The 24453-nt window shown below is 38.5% G+C and overlaps 1 protein-coding gene across 1 annotated transcript in view; it reads left to right on the forward strand.

Moving 5' to 3' along the window:
- Positions 1 to 24453, forward strand: part of PTPRB (protein tyrosine phosphatase receptor type B) — a gene marked incomplete at its 3' end in the record, with an annotated part of 139947 nt that overhangs the window by 58298 nt on the left and 57196 nt on the right. Inside the window, exons 8-14 of the mRNA XM_080705077.1 lie at positions 1381 to 1650; positions 5099 to 5359; positions 11360 to 11626; positions 16372 to 16635; positions 20866 to 21129; positions 21897 to 22160; positions 23524 to 23787. Coding sequence (XP_080561203.1) covers positions 1381 to 1650; positions 5099 to 5359; positions 11360 to 11626; positions 16372 to 16635; positions 20866 to 21129; positions 21897 to 22160; positions 23524 to 23787 — 1854 coding nt within the window. The remainder of the gene's footprint in view (positions 1 to 1380; positions 1651 to 5098; positions 5360 to 11359; positions 11627 to 16371; positions 16636 to 20865; positions 21130 to 21896; positions 22161 to 23523; positions 23788 to 24453) is intronic.

Raw genomic sequence — 24453 nt, forward strand, 5'->3', positions numbered from 1 at the left:
AACATAAAAACTTCTTGCCAACTGAAGAGAGGGAGGGGTATTTGAGATGGAAGAAATGATATAAGCAAACTCATACTTTGTCAAGTCCTTCAATTTACATTTTATTCTGTAATTTTTAAGAAAACTATGAATATAGGCAAAATGCTACAACTACTACTACAACTACTACTACTAATAATAATAATAATTTATAAGAGCTATATTGCAAAAAGGTTAATTTTTGTAATCATCAATAAGTCAAGAAACAATAAATGCTGGTGAGGATGTGGGGAAATAGGAACTCTTCTGCACTATTGGTGAGATTGCAAATCAATGTAGCCACCATGAAGATCAGTGTGGAGATGCCTCTGAAAATTGTGAATAGACCCAGATATGCCATTCCTCGATATCTTTCCAAAAGGAGTAAAATCAGAAAATCATAGTAATATATACATATACATTTTTATAGCATCACAGTAGCCAGATTATGGAACCAACCTATGTGTCCATCAACAGGTGAATGGATTACAAAATGTGGGATATACACTCAATGGATTTCTACTCAGCAATGAAAAAGAACAAAATAATGTCATTTTCAGAAAAATGGATAGACCTGGAGAACATTATGCTAGGTGACATTAGCCAGTCACAGAAAGTGAAGGGTTATATGTTTTCTCTCATACGTGGAAGCTAGAGAATAATTGGGATACCAGAGGGACTTCAGATAGTGCAGGAGAAACTTCAGTAGAGCCAGGGAGGTGGTCTAGGGAAGGAGATGGGGAGAGGGAGGATCAATTAAAGAAACACTTCCATTGATAATAAGTATAAATGTAAGAATACCAGTGTCAATCTCAATACCCTGTATGGGGGGAGGGGGAGTGGGCAAGGAGCCCGAGGAAAGCCCACTGCATGTTATGTGCATGGATGTCACTATCTCTTTGAACTACATTATGATGTGAAACTATAATGCACTTTATAAAATTATAAAGTCTTTCTTTTTAGTTGCAAAGGAAAGAATTTTTTTATGACTACAGTATCCAGTATCTTTTCCAAAAGATGGAACATCTGTTAATGTCACCATCATTAGTATTTTCAGTATTATCTCTAGGGCTGGCATGCAATCAAAAAAAAAAAAAACAGCATCCATATCACTGAATACAGTGTTACAGAAAATTGCATAACTTAGTTATATTACTAAAATGACTCTAGCATTTTTCTGAGCATCAGATGTCTCAAAAATAAAAAAGAAATACTTACTTCCCCTCCATAGTCATCAAGAGGAGATAGAAACCTTTAGAGTGGCAGAAATGTGTCTCCTTTCTATGTTACCCATCAAAAGTAAGAGGGTATTGTCACTTTTGGCTTTTAGTGCCTTCTTCTTGACACCATTTCATTGTTCAGTTCCAGATAAAGTTGGGAACCTGGAGGCCAACAACAATGGTTGGATGAGGTCCCTGGTGGTGAGCTGGTCGCCCCCTGCTGGAGACTGGGATCAGTACCGTGTCCTGCTCCTCAATGGTTCTGTGGTGCTGCTCAACACCACTGTGGGGAAGGAAGCAACACACTATGTCGTGGATGGTGTGGGGCTCATCCCTGGAAGACAGTATGAGGTTGAAGTCACTGTTGAGAGTGGAAATCTGAAGAATTCTGAGCGTTGCCAAGGCAGGACAGGTAAACAAATATGAAGGTGTTAAGGACTGATGGAACCTCAGTTTATTTCTTCTCCCAAGCCATACCCCAGTGTCCCCAGAACTTGAGACATTATATATAGACTTGCAAGGTAATCTAGGGCTGCTAACATTTAATTTTGTCAAATTAGAACATCAAAAGTCCCTTCCAAGATGGGCATAGTGATGCACAGCCGTAATCCCAGTATCTGGGAGGCTGAGACAGGAGGATCGCAGATTCCAAGCCAGCCTCAGCAACTTAGTGAGACCCTGTTTCAAATTTAAAAATAAAAAAGGGCTGGGTGAGTACCCTGGAGGTAGAAGGCCCCTGGGTTCCATTCCTAGTACCAAAAAGTCTCTTCCAGTAGTAACTCCATTGTTTCATAAAAGAAATACACTTTTAAAACCAAAAGAAGAGAAAATACACAATCTGAGAATAAAGACTAATACTTCCTCCAAAAGAACCTTATGCAGGTGATCAATATTAGAGAACATTGCCTTGGCTGAATATTGACTAATGTGAGGATTCCAGGCACCATGTGAGAGGAAGGATTACTAACATGGAGAAGGACATGTTTGGATATTAGGGAAAAGAGAACAAAGGACGATGAAACATGGTTCTTGGTATTCTTGTTATCATTATATTGCAGTCCTCACCAGGTCATGACCTCTCTGAGCCTCTTTTTCCAATTTTAAATTAAAGAATTGCCCTCCCCTGTTCAATATTTCCATGAAAATGCCTGTGATGTGAAATATTCCAGACTTGGAGTGAAATTCAAATATCTTCTTCCTTAGTCTTAACCTGATAATAAGGAAATAACTACATTGGTTCAACATTCTTATTCGAAGAATATCAAGCCGGGCGTGGTGGCGCACGTTTGTAATCCCAGCATTTGGGAGGCTGAGACAGAAGGATCACGGTTCATGGCCAACCTCAGCTACTTAGTGAGGTGCTCTGCAACTCAGTGAGACCCTGTTTCAAAATAAAGAATGAAAAATAGGGTTGGGGAATGTAGCTTGTGAAACATTGAAAATAAAGGTGGGGAGTCACGAAGAAGGTAAAATACTAGACAGGTTACCAAAAGCTGCTGCTTTATTCAGACCTGGCACCCTCGGGGAGTCAGCAGGCCATGGGGGAAGAGACCAGCAAGCCATGCGTTTGGAGAGTTGCAGGTAGTCCCAATTGGCCAGCTGTCACGTGGCGGATCAGAAGCACTAATGTTTTATAGGAATGCCGATTCTCTGGTGACATCTGTAGTCTCACGACCTCTGAAGTCTGTCTCATGAAATTTGGAGTCTCATGACACCTGGAGTCTCGCAATATCTCTGCTTCTGGCTTCCAAGGTTCTGCCTCCTGTCCTCGCCAAGGGGTCATGTTGGGGGAGGAGGACCCGACCTATCAGCTTGGAGGTAGAATGCCCCTGGGTTCCATCCCCAGTACCAAAAAAAAAAAAAGAAGAAGAAGAAGAAGAAGAATGTCAATATCAAAACGAATGAGACATAGTAATCTCTTCATCTTTAAATATTAATATCAATTAAATGATGAACTAATTGAATGATGAACCTATCTCAACTTAAACCAAGCCACTTTTTGTATTCATAGGATGGGCATCTTTGTCTTACTTAATATTCTGTCAATCACTTCCAGTAACTTAGAAATGTGAATTCAAGGGAATGTGGTCTGCTCATGTTGGCACAATTCTCAAGATAATTTGTCTTGAACTGTACCTCCAGATGATGAGTAAAGTAACTGTAAGTAGGTCTAATCAATAGTCAAGTAAATAGTCAAGTTATTTCTAAATCCTAAAGAAGAAAGATTCAGCGATCACTTAGGATAGAATGTAAAAAAAAGCATCTTTGATATAAAAATTACATCTTTGATGTAAAAATTACAATATAATTTCACACACGATTCTTTCATAATTTTGTTTCCTGTTGCTTTGAAGAGCCAACACTTTACTATTAATAATGTCTCCTAGAAATTGCTCTAGTGAAGTGTGTGTGTGTATGTGTGTGTGTGTGTGTGTGTGTGTGTGTGTGTGTGTGTGTGTGTTACTTGGAATTGAACCCAAGGGCATTCTACTTCCATGCTACACTCTCAGCCCTTTTTCATTTTTTATTTTCAAACAAGTTCTAAGTTGCTGAAGTTGGATTCAAACCTATGATCCTCTTCTCTCAGCCTCCCAAACAGTAGAATTACAGGTGTGCATCACCATGCCCAGCTTGGTAAAATGTTTTTTTTAAAAAAATGAAGGAATTTTGATTCTTTGGATAAAGGGACATTTTTAACCAGATATTATTATTACTTGATATTATATTACTTGATATTACTTGATATTACTTGATATTACTCTCCCTTTCATGATACGGTAGTGTCCTCTCCTCAGAGTGGAGCTAACATACTCCTCACTTAACCTGAATATTCAAACATAGACTTTTCTTTATGGTTTTGTGAATGACAACATTGTATTAAGTATTTTTATATCATAGAATAGACAGGAAAATATAACTCTAATAAAGTAATATGGTCAAAAATAAACACCTTGACAATAAGGTGTTTTCCAACTGTATTCTTTTGAATTTTTATTTCTAGTTATGTTACATAAACAAAGTGTTTATGTAAGCTTGCCCCTCCCCCACAATAATCATAAGCATACAGAAAAGAAATGATGAACTGGACCACTCTTGAGGATGGAAGAGAACAGTTCTCTAAAGAATACCCGTGAGTGAGACAGGAGGATTGTAGGTTCACAATCAGCCTCAGCTACTTAGTGAGACCCTCCACAACTTAGTGAGACCCTGTTTCAAACTAAAATGTTAAAAGAAATAGGGCTGGATGTGTAGCTCGGAGGTAGAATTCCCTTGGAATCAATCCCTGGCACTGAAAACAAAACAAAACAAAACAAAAAACAAACAAGAATACCCTGTGAAGCTGGGTGTGGTGGTGCACACTTGTAAACCCAGAACTTGAGAGGCTGAGGCAGGAGGATTGCAGGTTTGCAGCCAGCTTTAGCTACTTAGGCACTCTGCAACTTAGTGAGAGACGCTGTTTCAAAGTAAAGAATAAAAAATAGGCTTGGAGGTATAACTCAGAGGTAGACTGATCCTGAGTTTGATTCCCACTACCTAAAAACAAAACAAAGTTGGGCATGGTGGCGCACGCTTGTGATCCTCGCGCTTGGGAGGCTGAGACAGGAGGATCGCGCAGGTTCGAAGCCAACCTCAGCTACTTAGTGAGGCTCTCAGCAACTTAGTGAGACCCTGTTTCCAAATAAAATAGAAAATGGGTCAGGGAGTATAGCCCGGAGGTAGAAAGCCTCTGGGTCCCACCCCCAGTACCACCAAAAAATAAAAAAATAAAACCAAAACAAAACCTCTATGAATGTGTCTGAGTCGATCGGTGTGACCCTGCTGTTTGTGTGACCCACTGTTTGTTGTTGTTTTCTCCTCAGTACCCCTGGCTGTCCTCCAGCTTCGTGTCAAGCATGCTAATGAAACCTCACTGAGCATCACATGGCAGACCCCCACAGCAGAGTGGGAGAATTACATCATCTCCCTAGCCGATAGAGACCTCTTACTCATCCACACACTGCTCCCCAAAGATGCCAAAGAATTCACTTTTACTGACCTGGTACCTGGACGAAAATACACAGCTACAGTCACCAGTATTAGTGGAGACTTAAAAAATTCCTCTTCAGTAAAAGGAAGAACAGGTAACAATCTCTACAAATCTTAGGTTTCACAGTGCTCTGTCTGCTGGATTATGCAATGTGCAACTTGCAAGTGTTCACGAAGTGCCTACTTACACACTTGGTGTTGTTTTGTGGCTCTTTTCTGTGTGTTTTCTATTTTACCACGTTGAACTCTTACCTTCATTACTTCCTTCTTTTTACTTTGCTTTTGTTAATTTTACTAAAACTGAAACAGGGTAGAGAATATCCCTCCCTAGAAATTTCACTGTAAGAGAGCAGAGAGATGATGGGGCAGCCTTGAGAAGAGGAAGCATGGTTGAAAAGAGTGTGTTAGCCAGGTTCAGGCACTGTAACAAAATACCTGAGGAAAATAAACTGAAAGGATGCAACAGTTTTTTAGCTCATGGTTTCAGAGATTTCAGTCCGGAGTCAGCCATCTCCATGGCTTTGTGAGGCAGAGCATCACCATGGAAGCACATGGCAGAAAAGATGCTCAGCTTGTAAGAGCGAGAAAGGGGAGAGACAAACAGATGAAAGAAGAAGAGGGGCCAGGGACAAGATATACCCTTCCAGACCATGCCCCCCGTGACCTGCCTTCTCCAACTAGTCCCCTCCTCCTCCAGTCTTCACCAATAGTCCACTCAGTTATGGACCCATCAGTGAACTGACCTATTGGCGATCAGATGGTACTACCTCATCATGGTCAAGCTACTTTCCCAGGGTCCCTCCTATGAAGACTGCTTCACTTGGGACCCAGCCTTTAACACATGAGCTTTGGGGGGATTTTCAGCTCCAACCCTTGATGGTAAGATTATTCATTTTTAAGCATAGAGGAAGCAATAGCATGGTTTATGCTGATGAAAATGATCTAGAAGAGAGGAAATGATGCTGATATAAAAAGGGGATAAAATGCTACTGTCACTCTGGGTAGGTGAGTGGGATGGAGAGCTGGAGCTCAAGCAATGAATTGATCTTAGAAAGTAACACACGTGATTCGACTCCAGTATCAGCTGAGAAAGAGCGTATGTGGGACCTGCGGCAGTAGATGGACAGACACAGTGTTGGCTGTTATTTTACAATTGCTCTCGTTTTCTCAGTGAAATGGGAAACATCTCCATCAAGATTCCCAGTTCCAATTCATATGATATTGTTATCCTTTATTTTCTTTCTTTCTTTTTTAGTTCCACAAAAGTGGTACTAATTGTTTCACACTGTCAGTATCTCTTTAGAGGTTATTTATTTTACGCTGTCTACCAATTTACCATATTTTCCTCATCTTTCCTTTATGCATCTAATACTTTCTGTGTGGGATTATTTTCTTTCATTCTGGGGAACATTCTTCAAATTTCTTCATTGAAAGTTTCTAGGGACAAACTCCTTCAGTCTTATGAGGTATTTTCTTATGTTTCATTTTATGTTGAAACTTAGTTTCTCTCAACACCTTTACCACATTGTTCTTGTTTTTCTGACCATGCATTGCTATTGAAAAGTCAGAAGCCGGGCGTGGTGGCGCACGCTTGTAATCCCCACGCTTGGGAGGTGGAGACAGGAGGATCGCGCAAGCCAGCCGCGCTGGCTTAAGAGACCGTTTCCAAAGAAAAAAGTATAAAAAATAGGTCTGGGAGTGTAGCCCGGAGGTAGAAGGGCTTCCAGGAACCCCAGTACCACCAAAAAAAGAAAAAAAAAAAAAGAAGAAGAAAGAAAGAAAAAAGTCAGCAATATCTCTTATTTTTTCCATGACAAATCTGTCTCCTTAACATGACTGTTTTTAAGATCTACTCTTTATCTTTGCTCTTCTCTTGTGTCATAATAATGATATGGGTCCAGAAATCCTTCTCTTTATCTTGCTTTGCAGTCATTGGGGTTTCTGTACTTTCAGATTAGTGTCTTTTTCATCAATCCTGGAAATTTTCAGCTATTGACTTCCCAGTACTGCTTCATGCTTCTTCTCCCTTTCTTCTCTATTCCCTTCCTGGAATTCCAAAAAACACACGCACGCACACATGTACACACACACAAACATCCAGGCAAACACACATGTACACTCCCACATACATACTTCATATTTTCTATGTATTTACTCTCTGGACTGTAGTCTGCATAATTTCCACAGCTCTTTGTTTCAGTTCATTAATTCTTTCTATAGCTTTGTCTAATTTATTTTTAAGTCTAAAAATTGATTTTCAATTTATTTATTTGTTTGTTTATTCATTTATTTATTTATTGTGGTCTGGGGAAGGAATCTAGCTTAGAGGACATTTTGCCTCTAAGCTACACCCCAGCCCTATTTTATTTATTTATTTATTTATTCATTCATTCATTCATTCATTCATTCATCCTGGGGATGGGACCCAGAGGCATTCTACCTCCAAGCCACACCCCCAGCTCTGTTTTATTTTTATTTCAAAACAGGGTCTCACTAGGTTGATGAGAGTCTCACTACTTGCTGAGGCTGTCCTCAAACCGGCAATCCTCCGGTCTCAGCCTCCCAAGTACTGGGATTACAAGTGTGTGCCACTATGCCTGGTTTTAGTTTTTGTTTTGAAACAGCATCTCATTAAGTTGCTGAAGCTGGCTACTAACCATTGATTTTTTAAATTGTAACTGATAATTTTTTTCACTTCCTAACATTCTCTTTGGTTTTTTCCAAATATGTGTTTCATTCTTTTGCTCTTTAATTATGTTGCCATGTGTAAATTAAAATATTTATTATACACTCTGCCTGTGTCTGATCATTATATCTGAAAATTTCATGAATTAAACCCTGTTGTCTATTGATTTTACTGTTTTTTCCTCATAGTGCCTTATTTCCTTAAATGTTTATTATTATATATGTGCATATTCCTTGAGATTTTATTCTATAAGAATTCTTTAAGGCCTTAAATTTGCTTTCATTTGATTCTTTCAAATACACAGAACTGCTATTAACCTGAGTCTATTTTAATACAAATTGTTAACTTGAAGTTTTTGAACATCAAGATTTTATGAATTCACGTTGTGAACATTCTGATGCTATATTAAGGTTATAACTTCTCAGGAAAAGAAAAAAAAAAAAACAACCTTTTTTTCCCCCAGTGCTAAGCCCAGAGGGGGAATATTTATTTCATATACACTTAGAATGTGGTCTCTCAAGATCCAATGTTAAATAAGGTCACCTAGGAGCTCCTTCAGCCTGGAAAAGTCCTACACTTTGCCCCCTGTCTCTGAGATCCTGCAATGCTATGAAACCGCTTAAATTTATGTTTAGAAGATGCCTGGAGGCAAGAGTTTTGCTTCCATAATCCAATTATGTCTGTATTCCTTACTTTTTGGTCTCTGAGAATTCTTTATATTTCTGACAACTCATTGATTCATTGACATGTTTATGTTTTATCTAATATGTATGCTGTGTTTATTTAAAAAGTTTTCAACAGACTTCCAGAAATGGAATCCCAGACATTGTTTTAGACTTAAGATTATTTTTATTATTTTTACTACCATACTACTGAGTCATTATAGTACATGCATGTTCAACTTTGTAAGAAATTGCCACAGTGATTGTAAATTTTACTTCACTTAAATAATTAATTGATTGTTATTTTGAGGTGGGGCCTTGGTATGCTGCATAGGCTAGCCTCAAACTCCTGGGCTCAAGCAATCATCCTGCCTTAACCTCCCAAGTAGCTGGGATTACAGGGGCATAATACCATGCCCAGATAAATCGCCAAATTTTATAATCCCATCGGAGTAATGTATGAGACTTCCAGTTCCTCCACATCACCAGCAGCACTTGGTTTTGTTATTTTGCTTGCTTGTTTGATTTTAAATTAAGCCATTCTAGTAGATGTGTAATGGTATCCATCTGTGGGCTTTGAAAATCCCTTTACATGCTTATTCACCAACTATCTTTTGGGGAAAGTTTTTTTTTTTTTTTTTTTTCGTGTCTGGGGATGAATCCCAGGGGCATTCGACCTCCGAGCTACATCCCCAGCCCTATTTTTTATTCTTTATTTTGAAACCGGGTCTCACTGAGTTGCAGAGGGCCTCACTAAGTAGCTGAGGCTGTCAGTGAACCACGATCCTCTGGTCTCAGCCTCCCGAATGATGGTGGGAAAGTTTTTATTCAAATATTTTACCCATTTTTTTCATAGGGTTGTTTGTTTCCTTATCATTGAGTTTGCCCTTTATCTTAGAAGTCTTTTGTCAAAAATATGTTTGAAATTTTCTTCCAGTCTGTGACTTGCTTCTTCATTGTTTATTCTTCAAGTGTTTTGCTAAATAGAAAGAAGTGTTTAATTTTGATCTCAAATTTATCATTTCTCTTGTAGATCAGGATTTTGGTACCCAACCTAAAAATATCTTTGACTAACAAAACATCAAAAAGATTTTTCTCTAGAAGATTTATAGGTTCAGGCTTTAAATGTAGGTCTAGGAACTATTTTGAGTTAAATTTTGTTTATAGAAGAAAAATATGGTCAAGGAAGGGTTTGTGCTTTTTGTTTGTTTGCTTTGCTTATGTTGTTGGTGTTATGTATATGAATATCTAATAATTTCAGAATTATTTGTGAAAAAGACTGTCCTTTATCTACTTAATTGCCTTCGTATCCCTATAAAAACCAGTTAAATATGCATGTTCATTGACCTATTTCTGGACTCAGTTCTGTTCCGTCAATTTATGTGTTCATCCATCTTTTGCCGGTATAATACTGACTTGATTACTTTAACTTCCTGGTAAAATCAAGTGATGTTATTCTTCCAACTTTGTGGGTTTTTTTTTTCCCCAAAATTGCTTTGGTCATTGTAGTTCCTCTGCTTTCCATAAAAGATTTGAAATTGGAATGGAATTTCTGGTCCATGTATAATGGCACTTTTTAATGAATATTCTAGTATCTTAATCCATAAGTCAGTGAACTTTGAGAAGGGGTATGACAATAATTCAAGAAAGAGACAAAGATAAGAATATATCTTGACAAGTACCAACTTCAATATCTGTATATAAGATTTGTTAATGGATAGGTAAGAAGTGACAATAGTTGTTGACAGGAAAAGGTGATAGTCTCCATGACTAGATAGATCTAGATTTGGACTCTACCTCAATCATATATCAAGACAGTGATACTGTACTAAAAAAGTACATTTTATGATTCTTGATTTCCTCTTAGTGAAGAGAATAATATAGTCAACTTTATAGAATTTGAATGAGCAAAAATAATATAACCTCCATAATTAATTTAGCTCATAACGGCACACAGAAGATATTCAGTGGTTGTTTAATTATCATTATTGTTTTATATGATAATGCAGTTTATATTTGAAACATCTTGGTGTATAATAATAGCAGCCTTTTTGAGTAAAGAAGTCACTAGTTTGCTATACCATAACCTAATCACCATGTTGAAGGGATTTCTTAATACCACCTCATAACAACCACAGGTTCAGGTAGATCACATGGTTTCAAGTTCTCCATGGAACAATGACAGGGGGGAAAAAATCACATTAAATAAGAAATCTTCAAAAACAGCAGCCTTTGTTATTTAAAATTTTAATTCAGAATGATTTAATAAGCATACATCATCTCATCCTTGGATCCTAAATAATTTTGACCTCCTATACAAGCACCTTTTTCAGAGTAGTACAACCTCTGTATAGAAACATTTCTCCATACCACAGAAAAAGAGCCAAGAGTATATAGCAAAACCAAACAAACAAAAAATAATTTTTAGCACTTTCAAGTCTGCCTTCATTTTTTTTAATTTTTTTATTATATATTTTTGGTGGTACTGGGGTTCCTGGAAGCCCTTCTACCTCCGGGCTATACTCCCAGACGTATTTTATACTTTTTTATTTAGAAACAGGATCTCTTATGCCAGCACGGCTGGCTTCAAACCTGCACAATCCTCCTGTCTCTGCCTCCCAAGCGTGGGGATTACAAGCGTGCGCCACCACACCCAGCTCTGCCTTCATTTTTTGATCCATTTTTTCTTACACTTCCTTAGGCTGACCCATTGTCATTTTCTTTGTCTTCTCTCCACTCTATTTTAGTACCTGCCCAAGTGACTGGCCTGCATGTGACCAATCAAGGGATGACCAGCAGTCTGTTTACCAACTGGACCGAGGCGCTGGGAGACATAGAATTCTACCAAGTCTTACTGATCCATGAAAATGTGGTCATCAAAAATGAGAGTGTTCCCAGTGAGACTAGTAGATACAGCTTCTACTCTCTGAAATCAGGCAGCCTCTACTCTGTGGTGGTAACCACAGTGAGTGGAGGAATCTCCTCACGACAGGTCGTGGCAGAAGGAAGAACAGGTAAGGAGTAGAGATGTGTGTGTGTCTATAACTTACAAGAGTCTGAGTTCATAGGACGTCACCCCCAAGAGAATTTTCTTTTTTTCGTTTTTTCTTTTTTTCCTGTGATGCTAGGGATTAAACCCAGGGGCAATCTACCTCCAAGCTACAGCCCTACACCCCTACTTCTCCTTTACTTTTTATTTGAAAAAAGGGTATCACTAAATTGCTAAGAGCCTCACTATGCTGCGGAGGCTGGCTTCGATCCTATGATCTTCCTATCTCAGCCTCCCAAGTACTGGGATCACAGGTGTGTATTACCACACCTGGTTCAAATAGAATTTTCTAAACATCCTAAAAGCAGATCCATCTCTTCTCTTCCTAAAAGCCAAGTTTCAATATCATTCAGAAGGAATTTGGAATGGAAATTGGCTAATGGGAGATTAAGAAATTGGCAGGAGAGATTAAGTACCGAATTTCTAAAAATCTCCAATAAACATTTCAGAACTCCTAGGAAAACCTTTGTGTTGGCAGGGTAAGCAACTGACGGCTAAGTTTATCTCATTTAGCTGATTTCTCTTGAAATGTATGTCTCAGCTGAGATAAACCATAACCTTCCACTCTCTTTCATGTTCTTGGTTTCAAGAAACAGAAAGATGATCTCCAATGTGCATAGTCAGAAGTTAAGATGATATAATTCCCAAGTTACATATGTAGAGAGTCTTGCTATGTTGCCCAGGCTGGCCTTGAACTCTTAGGCTTGAACTCTTTTTGCCTCAGCTTCCTGGGTAGCTGAGATTACAGGTGCATGCTACTGTGCCTGGCTAAAAGTCACACATATTTTATAAGTAACATTAAGCAAGTGCTTCATGCCATATGCCACCTAAACAATATTCCTAAACTTAAGTGTTCTTTGCCAAGCAGGGTGGAGGGCTAATAGATAAATCAGTATTGTTACATAAGGGTGTCAGAGAGGCCCAAGTGAAGGAAATGTTATTTTCTACATCATACAAAAGTACATAAACATAAACCTAAAGAACTACATACACATACACATAGACACATCATAGTTCATATATGGAATTTATGTTGCAGTTTTTAGGAAAAAATACATAATCTAATAAAAGTTTTATTTATTATATGGTAAACTCAGAATCAGGTCAATGACCTTGCCTACTTAATATATATTTTAATTATATATATGATTATATGTTGTTATGATGTTATATGATATTAGATGCTATTTTATTACATATTATTATGTTTCAGGTTTCTCCATCTACATCACCAGTGATCAGATTCTGAGTATCAGTGTCAGACACCATAAATACATCTCTTTTAGCCGGGCATGGTGGCGCACGCTTGTAATCCCCACGCTTGGGAGGCTGAGACAGGAGGATCGCACGGGTTCAAAGCCAGCCTCAGCTACTTAGTGAGGCTTTCAGAAACTTAGTGAGACCCTGTTTCCAAGTAAAATATAAAAAAGGTCTTGGAGTATAGCCCGGAGGTAGAAAGCCTCTGGGTTCCACTCCCTGTACCACCAAAATAATAATAATAATAATAATAATAATAATAATAATAATACATCTCTTTTTAAAATCATAAATTTTACCTACTTAATGTACCACAAAACATTCATTTCATTCCCAGAAGAGCAACTAAGTCACTGAAAAGATGTCTCATGGTCTTGGTAGAAATTGACTGGTGTATGCCATTTGCCCTTATTCTGAGGCAGCTGACACTTTAATCCTCATCTTTCTTCTTGAAGCCCTCTTTCTTTTTTCTAACCACTCTTGGCATCATCCACTGGTGCTACATAGTTTGGATAGGAGACTGAAAAGCTTAGCTTACTTTGCAAATCAGGAAAGTTGAAAAGGGCCTTACATCCATTTCCTAGTTAGAGTTGTGCCAGTCAAGATTAACTGACTTGTTTCCTCTTACAAACCCATATAGGGTGAGTGTTCCTGGTTGGACAACTATTGGTTGGTTCTTCTCCAAGTAGAAATTCCGGGATGTAGGCTCCTACCTCTGTGGCTCTTCCTTCCTCTAGGTCCACAGAGATCTTTCTGTTTCTTCAGAAGATGGGTGTGAAGGTAGAAACTGAAGTAGATTATCAGACCTAGACAGATGCATCACTTCTACCCACACTCCATTGCATGGCTACAGTCAGGTATACCTAACTGCAGGGAAGCCTGGAAAATACATAGCTGTGTGTCAACATGGAAAGGAAATGGTTGGTGAGCAACTAAGTCAAACTCTGCTACACAGGTTATTAGTTCTCATTTTAAAATACCACAGAGGGGCTGAGGGTGGAGCTCTTGCCCAGCATACAGGAGGCCCTAAGTATAATCCCCAGCCAGCACTGTTAAAAATAAATAAAATGCCACAAGGAATATCCAACTTACTGTGATATATTAAAAGTATAGTGTCCAGTACTTGAAATAAATGGAACTTATAATTATTTTTATAACTATATTTTAAGTAAACAGGTATCAGTATATGATACATATTATATAGTAGAAGCATATGAAACAGACAAGAAATTATTTGAAGAATGATCACAAAGTTTTTAGGAGAACACAAAATATGAATAAATACAAGCATGCATTATTTTATTCAAACATTATCATCAGAAAGGAGAAAATAGTATACTATAATAGATGGACAGTAACTACAAGGTGCCTTGACTGTAAATTTTTACATGGTAAAGTATAAATAATTCCGTGTCTAAAGCTTTAGTAATTATTATCATTCTAAAATATTGATCAATATTGAAATAATTTTGAAACTTTTTTTATATTTCACCTAAGTTTCCACAGAGTCAAAACATACAAATAGCCAGGAATAGTGGCACAGAAGTGTAATCCCAGTACTTGGGAGGCTGAGACAAGAGGATCACAGGTTTAAAGCCAGGCTCGGCAATTTGGTTAGGCTCTCAGCAACCTAGTGAGACTGTTTTCCAAATAAGAAATAAAACTAGTCTAGGGATATATCTCAGAGGTATATCCCTAATACCACAAAAAGAAAAAAAATCATATAATAAGCCTTTCCAGCCAGATAAAATGGTAGAATATTTGAAATTAAAGAAAATGTGTTTAACAAATCTAATTCTAGTTTGAAAAATGCTAATTCTACAAGAAAAACAAGCACATTTTATACTGATTTTTTTAAAGCATAAATTATATTTTTGCAAAGTTCTGATAATTGTATATTTTCTAATAAAGTATTAGCAGTTCCAAATATTTTCATCAGTTTTGCAAAACAAAATTATTTTGAAGGCAACCAAGAGATGTATGGATGGCAAGAAAAAAGAAGAGGAAGGAAAGAAGGAAAGAAGGAAGGAAGGAAGGAAGGAAGGAAGGAAGGAAGGAAGGAAGGAAGGAAACCAATACATAAATCTTATGGCTAAAAATTTAGCTTAATATCTAAGGGATGTCTATATACATGGATCATCATTAGCAGCATTGTTCGATAGGGTATTGTTTATAATTTTTGCTATAAGGCAGACTTTAGATCTTAACTTACAAAATCAGAACATATGAAGATTAGGAGGACTCTCAGAAGCCATCAAGCCAAATCATGTCCTTTATATGTTGATGTACTAATATATTGACAAGTATATGAAAATATTTACCTGTGGCTAATCCACTAATGGCGCCAACAGTAGTACAGTTCACATATTATGTAGGATTTTTAATCTGACATTCGCTAATGGCAGTACCACTTAGTAGACACTTAGTTCCAATTGTGTGTGAGTGGAACTGGGGATGGAACCCAGGGGCATTCTACCTCTGAACCCCACTCCCAGCCCTATATTTTTATTATTTATTTTTAAACAGGATCTCACTAATTTGCAGAGGGCCTCACTAAGTAGCTGAGGCTGGCCATGAACCTGCGATCCTCCTGTCTCCACCTCTCAAGTACGGGGATTACAAACATGCATAACTACACCTGGCTCACAGTACAACTTTTATTCGGTACCATTACGAACTTGCTGCTTATGTACTTCTAGCCAGGGAGCTCCTTGCAGACACCCATGCCTATCTTTTTTTTAATGTCTGACAAATAGTAGATTCTCAGTAAGTGTTTGTGGTTTTCATCTCCAACTGATATAAGCAAATGATTATAGTTGACGTCAGGTCATCATCACCATCACAGCTCCGCCACGTTGGTCTAGTTTCCAGACCTACAGCATCCACAGTGGGGTTTTAAGCTTATTTTTTGCCACTAGAGGGCAGAAATGCCTTGCAAAGGAAAACAGTCCCTCTGGTTGTATTAATCATAATACTCCCCTGGAATAAATAACGGTGCTCCCCTGAAAACTGGAAATATCCCAGTCTAAGCTCTTTAGAAAAGCTATTTTATTCTTCCCCCTTTCTTTCCAACATCTTTGCTTAATGGTGGAATTGGTTCAGGTTGATTCATTTGCATTGTTAAAATGTGTGTTCCCTTTCCTATAGAGAACCTCTTGCCACATTCATGTAAAATGCCTCTACTTAAAATACTTTATGCCCAGCAGCACCATAAAAATACCGCCGTGGCATCCTCACACTTATGAGTCATTCAAAAGGTTCCCCTGCATTTTTATTTTGGTTAGCCTTCAACTGTAAGAGCACTCAGCAGCTAGAAGCTACAGCAAAGTTCTCACAATTCCTTGACCTCTTATGTATCAGATTAGCTCTCCTTGGTCCACAGTTTTTGCTGACTACAGAGATAACTTGAACTTTTGATTGCATATTTTTTTTCTCCCATTTTCAACATCACAGTCCCTTCCAGCGTGAGCGGAGTGACAGTGAACAATTCTGGCCGTAATGACTATCTCAGCGTTTCCTGGCTGCCGGCGCCTGGAGATGTGGACAGCTACGTGGTGACGCTTTCCCACGATGGCACAGTGGTCCAGTCCCTGGTCATCGCCAAGTCTGTCAGCGAATGTTCCTTCAGCTCCCTCACCCCAGGCCGCCTCTACAACGTGACCATCACCACGAGGAGCGGCAAGTATGAAAATCAGTCCTTCAGCCAAGAGCGGACAGGTAAGGGTGTGTGAGGGCCAGGGCTCCTGAACACCAGCTCGCCGCGCGGCTCAGGACACCCCAGGCTGTATCAATCCTGTACTGATAGGATTAAAATGTTAGGGAATCTTTGTATTTTAGTGCAAAAAAAAAATGTTATGGGAGCAGATATGGCTCCTACAAGACAATCAACACAGCCTTTGTGGCTAGAATTCATATTATACTCAGTGTATTAACTATTTGTTTCAGGAGTATTTTTAGTTACTAGTTCTAAATATGTTAACTAACAAATCTTTATCAATTCTTTATTAGGGTAGCTGTTACTATTTTCATTTTACAGATGAAGGAAACAAGCAAGTAAAGAAACTTGCTCAACTCTTTGCCTTGTTGAACAGTAAATTTCAGCTCCTGGGTTTAAACCTAGTTCCCATTGACTCCAGAGCCTGTAAAGACCTCTGTCCTAAAATCCCTTCTAAAATGTCAGCTGGTCAGGACCACTATCCATTCTTTTTTACAAAAGGTGAAAATGGTGACATTTATAATTCTGAGACTAGGGAGCAAAAACAAACATACAAAAAAAATGTCAGGCCAATAAAATGCTAGAAAGAACTAAACATAGACAGCTATCATTTTCCCAATGTATTTTATGCTTTCTGGGGTTTACATCTGAGATTTCTGCTTTAAGGATGACTTTGGTATGTTATCAAGTCTTTCCTACTGGGTTTTGGAGTGATTTCTACATTTTAAAAATGTCCTTTTTCCATGAGGATCTGCAACAATTTATATATTCTATTATTCAGAGTCTGATGCCTAGTAGGCTCAATAAGTATTTGTTGAATGAATAATCATAAATCACTTAGATCACCTGGTGGTCAAGGATGGACTTTAGAAATATAGTAACTCAGTCAGGAGTGATGGCACCTGCTTATAAACCCAGTACTTGGGAGGCAGACCCAGGAGGATCGCACATTCATGGCCAGCCTCAGCTACTTAGTGAAGACCTCCACAACCTAGTAAGACCCTGTTTCAAAATAAAGAATAAAAAATAGAACCAGATATGGTGGTGAACGCTTGTAACCCCAGCATTTGGGAGGCTGAGACAGGAGGATCACAATTCATGATTAAGCCAGCCTCAGCTACTTAGTGAGGCCCTTTGCAACTCAGTGAGGCCCTGTTTCAAAATACAGATTAAAATATAGGGCTGGGGGTGTAATTCAGAGGTACAATGCCCCTGGGTTCCACCACCAGTACCTAAAAAAAAAGAATAAAAAATAAAGCTGGGAGTTAGCTTGGAGGTAGAATACCCCTGGGTTTAATCCCCAATAAAAGAAAAGAAAGGTAGTAACTCTTGAAATTGTCCATGAAGTTGTAGGGATAAGAAAGGTATGTGCATTTATTTCAGGAGAAACCATGACTTTTATCAGATTTCATAGTTTCTGTGGCCTCCCCCACCCCAAAAGTTAAGAACCACTGATTTATACTGCTCTAAAATTCTAACAATAAAAGGGCCCTTAGACGGGTCCATTTCCACATCTGAAGATAAAGTCTCAGAGTAAGTATGGTTTCTCCAAGGCCACTTGGCTGTGATTAGTAGCAGAGTTCAGCCATTACATCATGCTCTTCCTGAGAGCACTGGATTATCCCTTCTCTCCAATTATTTAAAGTCTCATTACACTGGTAATCACAATAATTACTTAGATATGAAAAGCTGATTTCCTTTTACAAAACAGTCTTATGTCAGTGTCTCATATTGAGCAACTTGGGGCCTAAAAATCACTTGAAATTAAAGGCAATGTCACCTAACTACTAACCTCGTGCGTCTCATAAACATCAATTAATGAGCATCCCCTCTCCACACGGCCTTGACAGAGCATGTCCTAGCCACACGTCCTAAACATCGCAAGGCCGTTTGCTAAGATAATTTCTAAATGTAGGAAAAGCGACCTGCTATTCGAAGGCCCTTTACCTTGACTCCTTTACCAGCATGCACTTGGATTCGGTGCATAACACACCGAGGCGCAGGTTCGTAAATGGAGAGTCATGTCTGAGCCGTTGTCGTGTTGATTTGGGCTGATTGTCTTAATGCCCTTTTCCTTTTCTAATGCTCTCTTTCCACATTTTGGGTGAAAATACCAATATTTCTCACATCATCTCATCGTGCAGTGAGGCAGTTCTCACAAATTACTTCTAGTTCCACCTGGAGAGCCCCTTATTGACTTAGCACGGCATCCAGTGTAGTTTTTCTTCCTGCAGTAATTACTTTGCCTTCAGTAAATTGCCTGGATCATTGACCTTTCTTAGTGCACGCATACAGTGTCACTTCAGAATTTCTTCTTAACTCTGCCGAGACTAAATCCTAGCAATGCTGCAGTTGGTCTCAGGTAAATAGCTCAGCATACCCGTCCTTGCTCCATGTCTGTGGTGAGCTATCTCCTAACATAGATGCTAATCAGGAAATATAATACAACAAATGATGTTAATGCAATTTATAAATGTGAAAAGCATCGTGAAAAGCATCTTAGATGCCAAAATACCAAAATTTCTAAGCCATTTTGTGAGTTGAGGGAAAGTAGGAGATTTGAACACAGGTTTGGCATGTGGTCAGAACAGAAAGACCTTAACAGAGCTGTGCGTGGTGGCGCACGCTTGTAATCCCGGCATGTGGGAGGCTGAGACAGGAGGATTGTGGTTTGAGGACAGCCTCAGCTACTACTTAGTGAGGCCCTTTGCAACTCAGTGAGACCCTGTTTCAAAATAAATAATAAAAAATAGGGCTGGGGGTGCAGCTCAGAGGTAGAATGCCCCTGGGTTCCATCCCCGGTACTGTAAAGAAAAAAAAAGAAAAGAAATTCTTTAACCTATCCCAAACACAGTGGGAAGTTGTACAGGGGTAGAGAACATGCTAATCTTGGGCCAGAAGTTTAGTACCCTGGACCTGAGCGCATGCCTCCTTCTCATTAATATTTACACTATCTGGTCATAGCTGTATAGAAATGAACCTGTGGTCTACAACTGAATCAAAATTTGGCCCCAAATAAAAACTTAGAATATTATTAATATCAAGCTTTAAATACAGAATTGCTTTACTTCACACTGTTCATAGCAGTACATGTTTATCTATTAATTTGTTGGTTGAGGAGCTAACCAGGGGCACACAGAACTGTTCATTTATATATTTATTGAGAGGAACTTCAGGTACACAAAATAGCAGTAATCATAATTCTTGGTCCATAAAATCACTCATCAATTTCCACCTTTTATTTTTTAAACATGTAGTTGGTAGTTTTTAATAATTTAAAGTGTACATGAGAAACTGTTACCTAAAATGAAAGCTAGGACCTTGACAGTGATCTGTATATCAAATCATGTGGTTCCCACCTCACTCATCATCCCAAGGTAACCCATATCTTCATTTATGTTCACCTCTCCCTTGCTTTCCATCTTATACAGTTTTGTTGCATACAGATCTGAAATTATGGGTTTTAGAAATTTTTAATTGTTTCAGCATTGTAAAAAAGTACTTTTAATGGAATATAAAATCTGGGGGGAACTTAGATTTTTCAGTTATTATATTGATAAGATTCATTTAGATTTTATGTTTTAATGTTAAAGGCAAGAAATTCATATTTTGTGTTTTGAGTGATAAGAAGAAATTATGACTATTACATAGCATTTCCACTATACTTGTACATGAGCTCACTATCCAATGCCTTGCAGAGAGGCATCTTCTCTCACACTTGGCTTTACCGGGTTTTTAAAATTTGCTAGTTGAACAAATGCAAAAATGGTATTTCACTGTGGTCTTAGTTTTCTTGATCACAAATGGTCAGGAACATCTCTCTATATATTCATTAACCATGCATCTTTCCTCTTTCATTTTTCTTTTGAGTTTTTGCACTTTTCTTGGTAACCGCATCACATCTTGAGTGGCAGAGATAGGCCGCAGCTCTTAATATCTTCACCATCATTCATACTAACCATCAGTTACGTACCTAATGTTCCGTCTCATGCATGACATTTTGTGTAGACAATCAACAGGATTAGAATGCATTCACAGGGTTCTGTTTAATCAGTCCAACTGGTATAACAATCTCTCCCCTCAAGGATTTGTGATCCAGAGGTCTTTTCTCTTTTAAATGCAAACAATAAAAAATCCAGTCCTTTTTTTTTTTTAATTGTCTCAGGTTGTCATCTGTGGTCAATTGCTCACTCAAAATCACTAATCTTTAGCTACTCTCTATTCTTTTTCAGTGCCTGACAAGGTCCAGGGGGTCAGCGTCAGCAACTCGGCCAGGAGTGACTACTTGAGGGTATCCTGGGTGCATGCCACTGGAGACTTTGATCACTACGAAGTTACCATTAAAAACAAAAACAACTTCATTCAAACCAAAACCATCCCCAAGTCAGAAAATGAGTGTGTATTTGTTCAGCTAGTCCCTGGACGGTTGTACAGTGTCACCGTTAGTACAAAAAGTGGACAATATGAAGCCAGTGAACAAGGGAATTGGAGAACCTGTAAGTGGGATGGCTGCAAACTCTGGAGGTTGAGCTGGGTTTGGCGGTGCACACCTATAATCCCAATACTTAGGAGGCTAAGACAGGAGAATCGCAGATTCAAAGCCAATCTCAGCAACTTAGTGAGGCCCTATCTCAAATAAAAAATAATAAATTATTGCTGGCGGGGATCTCAGAGATGGAATACCCCTGGGTTCAGCCTCCAACTTAAAAAAAAAACAAAAAACAAAAACAAACAAACAAAACATCTGTGGTTGATTGGACTTGAAGGTCACTGAGTAAATAATTTATCCAAACCTTGAATTTTCTCTGCTCACTGATTAGCAAATTACATTCCCAGTAAGTCTTTCTTGGAGCTAACATCATTCAGCCAAGCCATGGCCTATAATTACAGAATATTTATTAGGCGATAAAAGCAAGCATAGTCAGGGAATAAGACAGCCAAATATTCTGTTTTTCTTCCCTGTCCTCTTGCATTGTGGCATTGCAATTCTAGACTTCTTGTTTTATCTTCTGATTGAGCTCATAACTCATTTTATAATTATATGCTACCAACACGTAGCATATAAGATTTATGTCAGGGAAAAAAATCACAATTTTAATAGTTGCTTCCAATTTTTCTTGTTTAATTATGCATGAAGTAGCTCAAGTGGTTTATTTGGAGAAGTGAGATGTTTGCCAGTTCCTTGAATGTGATTCATAAATTATCATGTAGGTAAACTCTGATCAGTTCCTTTCCTGAAGTGTCTTCTCATTTTTCTCCCTAGTCCCAGAGCCCGTCAAGGATCTAACACTGCGGAATAGGAGCACCGAGGACCTGCATGTGACTTGGTCACGAGCAGATGGGGATGTTGACCAGTACGAGATCCAGCTGCTCTTCAATGACATGAAAGTATTTCCTCCCTTTCACCTTGTAAATACTGCAACTGAGTATCGGTTCACTTCCCTAACACCAGGGCGCCAGTACAAAATTCTTGTCTTGACCATCAGCGGAGACATACAGCAGTCAGCCTTCATTGAAGGCTTTACTGGTAATTTGAAATAATATTGTTCTTGAACCTGGGTAGATAGAGTAGTATATCTAACATATTGGGTTTCCCAGGCTTTTAGTGAAGATTTGGAGGGGTAGAAGGGAGATAGCAACAGGGAGATAGTTACCATGGTAGTGACAGTGACACTGTCTAAGCCAGATTAACAAAAATGAAATGTGATGTGGGAGAGTCAGGGAAGCCATCAGAGAAGTAGCTGAATTTATGTGCCTACAAGGTGTTCATGAGGCATACAGGTTATATTATTTATCTTCATAAATAACTCTGTGTGTGTGTGTGTGTGTGTGTGTGTGTGTGTGTGTTACTTGGGATTGAACCCAGGGGCATTCTACCTCCAAGCTGTACCCTCAGTCCTTTTAAAAATATTTTGTTTTGAAACAGGGTCTTGTTAAGCTGTTAAGAGTCTCACTAAGTTGCTAAAACTGATCCCGAGCCTGCAATCCTCCTTTCTCAGCCTCCCAAGGACTAGGATTACAGGCATGTGCCCCATGCCCAACTAATAAATAACTTGTTTTTGTTTAATTTTTTATTGAAGTATTGGGGTTCAAATCCAGGGACCTTCTGCCACTGAAAATACACCCCAGCTTTTTATTTTTTTATTTTGAGACAAGATCTCCTTAAGTTGCCCAAACTGCCCTTGAACTTGCGATCCATCAGCCTCAAACTCCCAAATCCATGGGATTACACATGTGCGCACCTGCATCTAGCTAATAAATAATTCTCTTGCTTAGGTATCATTCTTTTGAGCCTTCTAAAAAAGAAGTGTCACAATAGTAGTCAATATTTATTGACAGTTTGCCATGAGCCAAACCCACAACAAAGTAATTTATATCTATATTTTATCCAATTCTTACAATTCTGCGAGCTGGTGACTGTTACCATTGACATTTTTCTTAGGAGGAAACTGAAATTTATAGAGTTTAAATAATTTGCCTATAGCCACACAGCTAGTAAATGGGAAGCCTAGACTTGGGCCAGGGCAGTTTAACTCGTCCCTTGCATTATTATTGGCATTCTTCCTTCCCACTCATCAGCCTTGATCTCCCTCTAAGCCACTTTCCCCCATCAACTTCAGTTCAGGTAGAAAAGTCAGAGAAAAATGGCAAACTGATACTTATTTTCATATGCATCCCTTCAGAAGCTACCAAAACATAAAAAGCACAACAATATTTTTTTTTAGGAGAAGAGGGAGGGCAATGCTGAGGATTGAACCCAGGTCCTTATGTATACTAGTCAAGCACTGTACCACTGAGCTGCATCCCTAGTCCTGCATAAAGTCCCTTGGTTGAAAATTTCCACACTTCATTTTCTAACTGATGGCTTCTGCGTTTATTTTTTTGTTTAGTTCCTAGTGCTGTCAAAAATATTCATGTTTCTCCCAATGGAGCAACAGATAGTCTGAAGGTGACCTGGACCCCTGGTGGCGGAGATGTTGATTCCTATGTGGCATCAGCATTCAGACAGAATCAGAAGGTTGAGTCACAGACAATCCCCAAGCACATCTCTGAGCACACCTTCCACAGGCTGGAGGCGGGAGAACAGTACCAGATAGTAATTGCCTCAGTCAGCGGGTCTCTGAAGAACCAGATAGATGCACTGGGGCGGACAGGTGAGTACTCACCCAGAGAAGGGCAGTACGCGATAATGCTCCATGGTTCTCCGTAATGAGACAGTGAAGGGCCTTAGCTATTCAGAAATCAGAAATCCAAAGTTAAAACTACCTGCATGTGTAGAAACCTTTCTCGTTTCTTCTTTGCATTTGTCTTTTCTAGTAGAGGTTTTCAAAACAAATCAAAGGTGATTGGAAGCTAAACAATTTGAAGAACATTTTATATTTGCTAAAGGATATAAAAATTTTATTTTAGCCAAAAGGTTTCATAACTGGTTATTTTTCAAAATGTCACTCTTTTCTCAAAATTCTCTTTTTAAAGAAAAAAATACAATTGTGCCATCTACTTTATCTGTGATGACTAAAACAATCACAAGTGAATGAATAATATATTTATGTTAATTTCATTCATTATACTAATTTGAAAACAAATTTAAGCTCCTTCAATATGCCAGACATTTAAAATGAGATCTACTCATACTATAGGTTAGAGGTCATTGTCTTCAACTTACAGATGAGAAAATTAAGGCTTAGAAAGTTAATGAAGCAAAGATGCATGTCATGAGATCTAAAGCTACAAATCAAATCTAGGTCCTTATGCTCTCTATACTGTGATACAATACTTCTTATATGTCTTCCATTCTCAAGACCACTTACTTATTTGGG

This window comes from Muscardinus avellanarius (assembly GCF_963383645.1).
Source record: "Muscardinus avellanarius genome assembly, chromosome: 11".
NCBI classification, from domain to species: Eukaryota; Metazoa; Chordata; class Mammalia; order Rodentia; family Gliridae; genus Muscardinus; species Muscardinus avellanarius.